This window comes from Rattus norvegicus, chromosome 3, assembly GCF_036323735.1.
Source record: "Rattus norvegicus strain BN/NHsdMcwi chromosome 3, GRCr8, whole genome shotgun sequence".
In the NCBI taxonomy this organism is placed as follows: domain Eukaryota; kingdom Metazoa; phylum Chordata; class Mammalia; order Rodentia; family Muridae; genus Rattus; species Rattus norvegicus.
Genome location: NC_086021.1, coordinates 35,359,712 through 35,370,948, shown reverse-complemented (window position 1 = coordinate 35,370,948; position 11,237 = coordinate 35,359,712). Strand labels below are relative to the sequence as shown.

Genomic DNA, 11,237 nt, shown 5'->3' with positions numbered 1-11,237 from the left:
TTCCAACAGAGGCTGCAGGCTCCCTTTATTCTCAGATCCATTTGCTCCTGGCCCTACTCTACCACCTTCTCCAGCCGCACACTTGTGCGTTAAGGAAGGCAGTGGAAGTGGAGAGACTCCATCCGCGCTGGCGCTGCAGGCCTTTTTGTCTTGGTTTTCTGTGTTCTGGGTTGGGGTAGTGCCGGAAATTGAACCTGGGGACTTGCACATGTTAGGAAGTGATCCACCCCTGAGATAGATCCCCACCTACCATATTTTTCACCAGGACAGTTTCATGGGGCCATTGTGTGGTGTGATTGGATGACAAACTCTCCAAGTTAGTCCAAGGTAAGTCATCAGGTTGGGACACTGTGCTCTGAAAGACCTAAAACTCCCCCTTGTACTGGGACCCAAGCGCCCAAACACATCATTTACTTCCCCCAGCTCTGTCTCAGAACAGGAGTGGACAGGGCTGGCTCTGTAGACCGCTGCAGGTGAGTAACTATTTGTCAGATCCTCCCTGGGGACCACATGGCAGACTTTTCATTCCCAAAACTGGTCCAGAGAGGTGCACAGTCCCATCCTTCAGCTCTCGTCCTCATCCCTCCTGCTCCAAAAGCCTCTGGCGTGTTTCTAGCATGATCTCCTCCATTACTTCTGGTTTTAAGATATCTTTGATCTGAAGAAAAACAGAAAGCAATGTGTTCATTCAGAAACATCCATCAAGTCAGCTGGAATGAAGGATGAAGCCTGGCTAGCACACACCTTCTGCATTCTGCACTCCATCAAAGACCGAGCAAGTGCTGGGCCCAGCTCCAGACCTAGCTTAGAAAACCAGCCAGCAAGGTGCTCTGGGAGAGCTGACAACGGATGACACCTGAGGGCTGGAAGGTGGCTTAGAGATCAAGAGCACTGATTGTTCTTCCAAAGGACACTGAGTTCAATTCCCAGGACCCCCATGGCAGCTCACAACTGCTAGTAACTTCAGTTCCAGGGGATCTGATGCTCTCTTCTGGCTTCCACAGGCACCAGGCATATACACTGTGCACAGACATCCATCCACACATGAAGGTAAAACATAATTTTTTTTTAAGATTTATTTATTTTTTTTTTATTTATTCATTTATTATATATAAGTACACTGTAGCTGTCTTCAGACACACCAGAAGAGGGCATCGGGTCTCCTTACAGATGGTTGTGAGCCACCATGTGGTTGCTGGGAATTGAACTCAGGACCTCTGGAAGAGCAGTCGGGTGCTCTTAACCGCTGAGCCATCTCTCCAGCCCAAGATTTATTTATTTATTATATATAAGTACACTGTAGCTGTCTTCAGATACACCAGAAGAGGGCATCGGATCTCTTTACAGATGGTTGTGAGCCACCATGTGGTTGCTGGGAATTGAACTCATGACCTCTGGAAGAGCAGTCGGGTGCTCTTAACTGCTGAGCCATCTCTCCAGCCCCCACATAATTTTTTTTTTTTTTAAGAAAAATCCTTCTGTGAACTTAAAAAAAAAAAAATCAAGAAGAAGAAGATGGCTGAATTTTGGGACAGGGATGATAAGAGTAGAAAGCTATTATGTTTTTAAAAAATATCCTATCTGGCATCCTATGATAAATTAAATTCCTGGAATGAGACTAGACACTGAAAATACTGGAAATATCTCAGGAAGGTGGCAAGACTCGTTAAGGTCGTCTCCAGGTCAGTTCCAGCCACTGGGTATGGGAAGGAAAGTGGAACACTGAAGAAACACAGAAGCGGCTCACATGCAGGGAGGAGTCTGGGTGGAGTACCTGATGTGCAAGGGAGGCCTCGTAGCAGTACAGGATGCTGGTGTCGTACAGCATCATTCTCTGAGTTACCAGCAAGACTATACAGTTCCGGAGCCGGGAGATCACCTCTCGATCACTAAGGGATACCGGCTATACAGGGACACAAAGAGAAAGGAAAAAAAACAATATAAACAGGATCCAAATAGGCAAACAGTCCCAGGAGCCACAGAAGAGAGAAGTCACATTTCCACCACGGAACCCCATGTCCCCCAAACAACCAACTGTGGAATTGTTTACTTTTTTTTTAATATTTTATTTTTTTATTATATATGAGTACACTGTAGCTGTCTTCAGACACACCAGAAGAGGGCATCAGATCTCATTACAGATGGTTGTGAGCCACCATGTGGTTGCTGGGATTTGAACTCAGGACCTCGGGAAAAACAGTCGGTGCTCTTAACCACTGAGCCATCTCTCCAGCCCCAATTGTTTACTTTTTAAATGTGTGTATGTACAACTTCATGTATACTTATGCTCATGAATTCAAATGCACGTGGAAGTCAGGGGCCAACCTCGAGTACCATCCCAAGAAAGCCATCCACCTCCTCTGAAACAGGGTCTTATCAGCAAGCCTCAGGGGTCCTCCCACCCCACCTCCCCAGCACTGGGATTACATGTACACCAGTACACCTGACGTTGTCACCTGGTTTCTAGAGTTTGAATCAAGTCCTCAGCTCACAATGTAAGTGCTTTACCAACTAAGCCATCCCCACAGTCCCCTGTTACTTCTGCAGTGGTCGTTACCCTGAAACTTTGCGACATTCACCAGCAAAGCTCAAGTTCAAAGCCACCAAGTCTGTCTCTTTAGGGAAGAGGAGACTCAGGTGTTCATGAATACCCTCTAGCTCAGACCTTTCAAAGCACAGCAGTTTCTGCAGGCAGCGTACTAGACAGTGAGCAAACCACAAGCCACACTGCAGGCATCTGCAGCTCAGGCAGACAGGTGTCCTCCAAAGTCACCACTGCTGAGATGCTGCAACACCTTTGTGAGTTCACTCATAATGCTCTACGATGACAGACTCGCCTAACACTGCACTTCTTAGAAAGCATCCTAGGTGGCACAAGACTATTGACTTGCTAAATGCCCAAAGGATGTCCGCTCACCTCCAGGTTGGCAATGAAGCCCCCTGCCTCCTCGTCCTTGTGCTCGGGTGTCGGGTAGATCCAGATGAAACCATTGTTACCCAGAATCACTGAGGCACCGCATGGCAAGTCATGGAAATGGGTCTTCTGTCTTTTCACCAGGGCAGGAGAGACCTGGACTAAAGCCCCCTGACCTAGCTAAAGAGACAGACCATCAGACAGGCAGGCAGAGTGACTCATGCATATAACTCCAGCACTTGGGAGGTTAAGGCCAGCCTGGGCTACATGAAACCCCGTCCCAAAACAACAACAAAAGAAACGGATCAGGAACCAGGTAGGGGGAGCACAGCTTCTGAGAGGCTGGGGCAAGAGACTCAGTAATACCCAGCCGGCTGAGCTAGCAAGAAACAGTGAGATGAATGCAAACAGGCTCCATAATACACAACCTGGCGTGCCCCACCACTGTCCTTCCTATGGGCGCTGCAGTCACCCAGTGCACGGACGGCATGCACTTTGCAGAAAACATTTCTGGCCCATAGCTATTTACTCATCCCAGGGAAGGAGGCAATCAGGTTAGTAAGATGGTGGTAAAGGCGCATGCTGCCAAGCCTGCCAAGCCGAGTTCATACCCAGAACTCACATGGTGAGGGATGGCCACCTCCTGCAAGATGTCCTCTGGCACATGTCTGTCTGTCTGTCATCTATCTATTGTTTTCCAAGGCAGGGTTTCTCTGTGTAGCCCTGACTGTCCTAGAACTCACTCTGTAGACCAGGCTGGCTGAACTCAGAAATCCTCCTGCCTCCGCCTCCTGAGCACTGGGATTAAAGGCCTGTACCACCATTGCCAGGCAGCTTCTTTTAATTAAAAGGCAGCTGTCAATACTCCTCACTTCCCTTTGCCTTCTATCCAGAGCAGGTAGGTGTGCTGGCCGTTACAGAAACTAGAGGCGATGAGGAGTTTCCCATTGGCCATATAGCAGTTTCACTCCATGACTCTAGTGTAGATCTTAACTTCAATTTCCCATGCCACCCACAAAATGTGGTCCACTGGATTGGCAAAACCCTGCCAGGTCTTGACAGGTCAGTTTAAGTCCACATACAATAAGAAAGTGTCTACAGCACCAGGCTGAAGGTCAGCACACACACCACCTCCTACCTACGTCAAGTACATACATGTTTAGGAACATGTTCAGGAACATGGTGACAGCTGCCACTTCATTAAAGGACACTGCTTTTCTATTCTTCTCAGAAAACGATGAGTCAAGAAACAAATGTGTCCTCGGAAGCAAGCTATCTTTAAAATAAACCTCAATAATGGAACCTCACGGAAGCAGGCAAAATTCATCTAGAGGCTCAGATGGGAAATCCATCTCGCTGGCCCTATGTTGACTGCACTATAGACGTGGTTTCTTCGGACATGTATCCAGTCTCTCAATGCTGGGCTGAGCATCTCCCAGAAAGAACAGTCTCAGAGCCCCAAGCAGCAGTGGGGCTCTGCCAGAACAGGCTCCTCAGAAGGAGAGGAATTTAGGATACCAATCACCCTGCCCTTCTACTGGCAGCACAAGTCTCCTAGCCCAGCAGGCCACTAGTCCTAAATAACTGGGTTCTGTGTTGTGCAGGAAGGTAGTCTCTCTGTGTAATCCACACTGGCTTCCAGTTTTAATTCACCTACTTGAGCCTCCAGGGCGCTGGGATTACAGGCCCATGGCACCACACCCAGCTAATACCAGGTCATTAGGCCAGCATGCCAGGGAGCCACAGGATTCAGACTGAACTTGAAGCCTCAAAGCCCAACTTACCTTTCCGTACTTCAGGCTCCTCGTGTGCAGAGAAACAGCTCCATCGGAGAACACAGCCTGGACTTCCGCCTACTCATGTGATGAAGGAACAACGGTAGCCTTGGAAACCCACACCTGTGCCACCTGCCTGCAGCCCCCCCCCCACCAGCAGGTCACTCTGGCCATCTTTTATGGGCCTCTATAAAGGACAACACTATGACCTCAGCTTCCCCCTGGTTGGCAAGAGTATCTTGATACAAACAATCTTTGCATCGCTGTATGTTCACATCATTTAGATGTGGTGAGGTGGCTGAGTAGATAGCTGTCATCAAGCCTGACTAGGTGAGTTCTGTCCCTCAGATCACACGGTAAGAGAAGAGAACCAGTCCCTATACGTTGTCCTCTGACCTCCACACAGTGATCACACACAAATATGATCAAATATTTTTTTAAATAAAGAAAGAAAATGTGGGTCTAAATTTTCTTAATTGCATCCAAATTCCCTCAATTTGGACACAGGCAGGAATGATAGTCTATACTTGGATCTCAGAACTCAGGAAATTTGAGGCTAGCCTGGGGTACACAGTGAGTTCTAAGCCAGCCTGGGCTACCCTTTTTAAAAAGAAAGGAACGATCACTGGGTCTTCACCATGAATCACAAGTTACAAAACCCAAGGCATCGTTCTGAGCGAAGGAGAACGAACACAGCGGCAGCAGAGCCCCGAGCATGTTACCCCCGACTCAGTCCCTGCAAGGCTGTTCCCCAGTCAGACAAGAGTGCAAGCACACTCCTAGCCCTGTAGGACAGAAGGAAGGTGCAGGATACACTGATGAGGTCGCCTTCTTGTAAGAAGCCTCTCATGGCCAGCTCATCCTCCGCCGACCTTCTCCTCTGAAACACACAGAAGCACAAGCACATGACACAGCCCCTCTCAGCCAGAACTGCTGCTGGGAGCGAGGGGAAGGACAGTGGCTCTCCTCACTGGGACCCTCCTCCAAGTTGTCAGACCCTGTGCACCTGACTGAGCCTGTCTCCCCACTTACCCACCGCACCAGGCTGTCTCTCATATCTCCCTTCACCTCAGAGTCCCCAACCTCACTCCAAGGCCCACTAGGAACAACTGTCCTCTGTGTTTCCTCGTTCTCCTGCTGCCCTACAGGTCCCTTATCTCCTAGCCTCCACCCATCCATAAGGTCCCTGAGGGACTCAGCTGTCCATCCTTTAATCTGGCACTCTCCGTGGGACCCAGCTCAGGGAGCCTCTCCAACATATATGACAGGCTGAACCATGGCATGGGCAAAAGGCTGTCACTCCCTGCAATGACCAAGTGCCATTCAAGTCACTGAAAACTAAGGACAAGCAGGGCATAGTGGCATGGTGGCACACACCTTTAATTCCAGCATTTGGGAGGTCAAGGCAAGCAGACATCTCTGAATTCCAGGCCAGCCTGGTCTTCATTTCATAGTGAGAGTTCCAGACCCTGGCTCAACCCCACCAACCCCCACACTCCAAAAAAAAAAAAAAAAAAAGCAAGCCTGCTAAGGCGAACCCTTCGAGGGACACCTTCCCTCTGCAAGGCTGGAGCACCAAAAAAAGAAATCAGCACTAAGATCTAAGATGCAGGAGCCTCCTCCCAGCTCCCTCCTGGGAGCCTGCCCGGTGGGTGCTTCTGGACTCACTGAACCCTAGCTGAACACTGATGAACACTAGCTGCTGCCCGTGTTGAGAGCACAGGGCCAGGAGAAAAACCCGTGTTCATCAAAATAGCAGACTCCATGACAAAACAGTAATGACCTCGTGTAGAGGCGACTTCTCAGGTGGAGCAAAGGCACCACAGCTCACAGGAACAGGTCCAGGGCAGGCGAACACTCACCAGCTCTCCCCCAGGTAGGTTCATGGATGAGAGGAGCAGGACGGAGTCCAGCCTGGAGTTGGTCTCCACCTTCCACCTCTTCTGTTGGACCTGGGAGGGAAATAAACATAGGGTAGCATCTCAGTCACCCCAGAAACAAAGGGTCCCTTCTTCACACTTTCACAGAATGAAGGCTCCTCCCTGAGTCTCCTTCACTTTGGGAACGTTGACTTTACCTCAGTAATCCTCCCCACCACAATGTCTCCGACTTCTCCATTGTATCTGCAAGAGAAAACAGAAGCTTACTCAGTAGCCAGCTGGCTGACCAGAACAAGCAGTGTCTGACGCTGAACAAACAGAGGGACTTCATCATTTTTGGTAAATGTGTGTAATTACTGTTCAGACCTGGAACTTCAGAATCTCTCCACGTATATTCCATTAGCTATCCCTAAGGCAATTGCTCATTGCAAGCTGTTACATCTCCACACTGCTTGCCTGCTCAGGCACTTGGCTGGACCCTCACCCTGGGTGAAATGCTCTTTGTTAAGGTCCAGGCATCAGACTATGTCTCTTTTCTGCTCATAGCTCCCTCAATTACAGCGAGCTCAACGAGTTTTAATGGTGAGAGGTAGGCATGGTGGGGAATTACCCATAATCCCAGCGCTTGGGAGGTGGAGTCACCAAGCTATCCGATACAGATTAGCCACACAAAAGGCTCATGAACACTTGTAAAAATATCAAATTCGGGGGCTGGGGATTTAGCTCAGTGGTAGAGCGCTTACCTAGGAAGCGCAAGGCCCTGGGTTCGGTCCCCAGCTCCGAAAAAAAGAACCAAAAAAAAAAAAAAAAAAAAAAATCAAATTCGGGGTGAACTCTGCCAGCAGCTGCTTTCCCTTCCCCACAGCAAACTGCTCTCTCCCATAATCCCCAGCTCAGTAAGTGTTCACCCCACCCATGCTTAGGCAGAAACCTTGATGCCTGTCACACTCTGGGATAAGCACAGCACAGACCCTGCTGAAGGCACCTCCAAATGTGTGAGGGAAACAAAGACATCCAGACTGGAAACGGGGAACTAAAAATATCTCTATTCCTTCTGTTAGCTTTCCTTAAACACATCAGTTACTGCAACAGCCTTTCAAAGGACACTCTGAAAGCAAGGCATACAGAGGACATAGCCACTGCTGAGGGCCATGCCTGCCATCACTCGGTCATTTCTCAGATGAATACAGTTCCCCAGCCCAGCTCCCTAAACATGCCCTGTCCCCCTTCACTGTCTCCATGGCAACCACAGCAAGTGATGAAGACGTAGGTCAGATCACAGCTCTCTTGCTCTCTTCTGCTTGATCCCTTCCAAGGGCTTCCCAATTGGTACAGTACGAAGCCCAAGTCCTCACTGTCATTGCCAGGCAGGGTGACCACTTGGCTGCCACAGCTCCGGCTTGCCTGACTAATCAGTCCCAGGCTCATTGCTTCCCTTCTGGACGCACCTTTATGGGCTTCTTCTAGGTCCTGGGCCCTGTGTGTAAGTACTTTACTGTAGCAGGTCACTGAATTCCGAATGAACAATCCTGAGTTGGTTACTTTCTTTATGATGTGGAAAAGGAAAGCCCAACGCATGGAGGGATCAAGTGACGTGAGGAAACCTTTGAAGCTCACACCTTCTGTAGTGTCCTAGTTTGCTTTCTGTTGCTGTGATAAATACCACAACCAAAAGCAACTCGAGAAGGAAAGGGTTTATTAGGCCTACAGATTACACTCCATCACGGAGGAGTGCCAGGCAGGAACCTGGAGGCCAGAACTGAGGCAGAGTCTGTGGAGGAACACTACTGGCTGGTTTGCTTCCCAGACTCAGGTTTTTGTTCTCCCCCCCCCCCCACACACACACACAGAGCTGCCCTGGAACTCACAGAGAGCTGCCTGCCTCTGCCTCACAAGTACTAGGATAAAAGGCCTGCAGCACAGTGCCCATCCTTCCACACCCCAGGCCCACTGGTCCAGGGGTGACACTGCCTATATCAATTACCAATGAAGAAAATGCTCCCACAGACATGCCCACAAGCTAATCTGATGGAGACAATTCTTAGCTTTAGGTTTCCGCTCCCAAGGTAACTCCAGCTTTGTGTCAAGTTGGCTGCCGGCACTAACTGTGACAAACAGGCACATTCAACCTAGCAGGCGTGTGACAGGAATGATCCTAGATGACATGGGGAGACGACGGAGAAGGCCTGTGTACAACCCAGATGCTCCGAGAATGACATACACACCTCTGTCCTCACCTGGTTTTCAAGGCTTTGACACAGATCAGCTTGTTCACTCTCTCCACAGAGCCGGCCACTGACGCAATGAGCTTTTCCTCCCCCATGTATGTTCCATGGCCCCTGTGCAAGGACAAGACCACAAAGAAAGGATAGCAGTGTTACACTGGAGGTAACATGGGAGCATCTAGAACATGGTTCTTGAACCTAACAGGCTCCCCCTGCCTCCACAGAGCCATGTGGACATCCCCATCTTAAAAAGTGTGCTCGAGGGGCTGGGGATTTAGCTCAGTGGTAGAGCGCTTACCTAGGAAGCGCAAGGCCCTGGGTTCGGTCCCCAGCTCCGAAAAAAAAGAACAAAGAAAAAAAAAAAAAAAAGTGTGCTCGAATGTCACTTTCCAACAACAGAACTGCACATCCCAGGCAACACAGGGATCCCCACTGGTCCACCCCATTGCCAACTACACCCCTCTTCTCCCCCTTCGTCTGCATTTACGACGTTCTTGTGGCATTTACTGTTATTGTTCCTTGCTAGATGATAAACCCCGCCTTTGGTACCCCAACCACAGGGACTATGTTGAACTTATGCTGCAAGTATGAAGAAATGAATCCTAAGATACCTGTCATCTAATACTTTAAACATAAAGTCTAGAGGCAATGCTATAAACACCATAATCTCATTTGTACCAGAAAGAAAAAACAACCAGGTTTTTTCAGGCCACTGCTGAAATTTTGCTTCCTGCCCCCACTTTTCAGTTGCTTAATACTCCCGATTCTACCAATTCCTGTTGTCACCACCGTCTTCCAGGTGAGGGTACCGGCCTTAGCTAGGTGCTACAGCTAAGGAGAGCACGACTCCAGAGCAGGCCCAAAGTACCACAAGTTCCGATAGCCTGCTAAGTTTGTATTATTGGGTGCATCTATGCACAGTATGTACTGAATGCTTACCTCAACCCCCACCCCACGAAAATCACTGCTTCAAAGTCAGGCTCGTCGCTGAGGTAACACTGAAAGAAACGACCAAGCCAGCAACCCACTGTCTCTTCAGAGGGTTGTAAGAAGGGTCCTGCTCCCAGCCCTCCCCAGGAAAGCTCAAAAATCTTGAGTTTCAGGATAAGGGTTCAAAAGTTCCTGACACCATAGATTAAAGGAGAAATCAGGAACTGACAGAGGAGCACCCAAGATGCAGGAAGTCAGAAGCATGAGGCTCGGAAAGGAGGATGCTCTGAGGTGTCCCAGGTATTCGGTGACTTAGATACAAGGGGACAGGAGGCCTGGGTTCCCGGGCAGCGGGCCACGTGCAGAGAGCTCTGCAGCCGTCTCCTGAGGCCTTGGGACCCCCAAATCCTCACGTACCGCATGAAGCCTGTATCCGTGGTGATCGTGTCCCCTGGCACTACCAAATGTTTTTTAGAATCGCGGCCCAAGCTCTCACTGAGAGGTTTGCGAGCCCTAGGGAGCCTCATCTCCAACGCCATCTTGGCGCCAATGACTTGCGCAGGCGCAGCTCCACACAGTCGCCTCAATTCCCGCCCACCTTCAGAGAAGCGACCAATGGAATGTATAGTGTGGCGGCCATGTTGACTATTGGCAACTATTAAGTTAACTCGAAGAAAAGAGGGTACCAAGCTGCCATGTTTACTATTGGCAAGAAAGCACCCGCGGAAAGACGTTGTAAGGGAATATGACTTGTAAGGGAATTGGTTTGGTTTGGCGTTTGTATTTGAGAAAAGGTCCCGTGTATGGCTGGACACAAACTGTACAGTTGAGAATAACCCTGCTGAACTCCAGAGATTCATGCCTCCACCTCCCAAACGCTCCGATTACATGAGTTTGAGTAGGTTGTGGTTTTGGTGGTGGTGCGAATGGTGCTTTTCGCATCTGATTGGTTTGTTGTTTTATGTGTATAAGCGTTTTTCCTGCGTTTGTCTCCGTACACTCCAGTGTCTGATGCCCACAGAGGCCAAAAGAGGTTGTTGGAGCACCTGGAACTGGAATTACAGATGTTTGTGATCCGCCATGTGGGTGCTGGGAATCGAAACCAAGTCCTCTGGAAATGCAGCCAGTGCTCTCCACCTCTGAACCCAGCCCAGGTGTAAAATTTTTTTTTTTTTAAGTTTTTTTTTTCTTTTTTCTTTTTTTTCGGAGCTGGGGACCGAACCCAGGGCCTTGTGCTTGCTAGGCAAGCGCTCTACCACTGAGCTAAATCCCCAGCCCCGTGTAAAATTTTTTAAAGATAGTGTCTCATGTCATCCAGGTTGGTCTCAAACTGGCTGTGTAACCCAGGATGCCCTTGAACTCCTCTTCCTCTATCTCCCAAGAGCTGGGATTACAGGCGTAAACCGCCATGCTCAGTTGTATGAGTTTTTACCCAAACTATCCAATTTCATCATTTTATTTATTGTTGGTCAAGTCTAGAGATTGAGAAGTGAACCTTGAGTTTGCCATCCAA

General features: G+C 49.2%; 1 protein-coding gene across 3 annotated transcripts; it reads right to left on the bottom strand.

Moving 5' to 3' along the window:
- Nucleotides 1-10,297, bottom strand: Exosc2 (exosome component 2). Of its 3 annotated transcripts, NM_001108952.1 has the most exons (9): nucleotides 10,142-10,283; nucleotides 8,807-8,908; nucleotides 6,767-6,812; nucleotides 6,552-6,641; nucleotides 5,504-5,569; nucleotides 4,699-4,767; nucleotides 2,918-3,094; nucleotides 1,775-1,903; nucleotides 20-658 (listed from the first exon to the last, which is right to left on the bottom strand). In NM_001108952.1, the coding sequence occupies exons 1-9, from the start codon at nucleotides 10,261-10,263 to the stop codon at nucleotides 578-580; spliced, it is 882 nt and encodes a 293-aa protein (NP_001102422.1). In that variant the 5' UTR covers nucleotides 10,264-10,283; the 3' UTR covers nucleotides 20-577. The 3 variants fall into 3 exon arrangements, with proteins under 3 accessions (XP_038961514.1, NP_001102422.1, XP_063140331.1); XM_039105586.2 differs by lacking the exon at nucleotides 10,142-10,283 and having other exon boundaries at nucleotides 1-658; nucleotides 8,795-8,892; XM_063284261.1 differs by lacking the exon at nucleotides 20-658 and having other exon boundaries at nucleotides 1,059-1,903; nucleotides 10,142-10,297.
- Between the last annotated feature and the right edge of the window lie 940 nt (nucleotides 10,298-11,237).

Bases quoted from the DNA above. Each gene is read 5' to 3' on its own strand.
- Exosc2 (XM_063284261.1), bottom strand. From the start codon at position 10,263: ATGGCGTTGGAGATGAGGCTCCCTAGGGCTCGCAAACCTCTCAGTGAG. The intron at 8,909-10,141 runs GTACGTGAGGAT...GTCCTTGCACAG, and splicing joins ACGGATACAGGCTTCATGCG to GGGCCATGGAACATACATGG. The intron at 3,095-4,698 runs GTAAGTTGGGCT...CTGTCTCTTTAG, and splicing joins GGAGCCTGAAGTACGGAAAG to CTAGGTCAGGGGGCTTTAGT.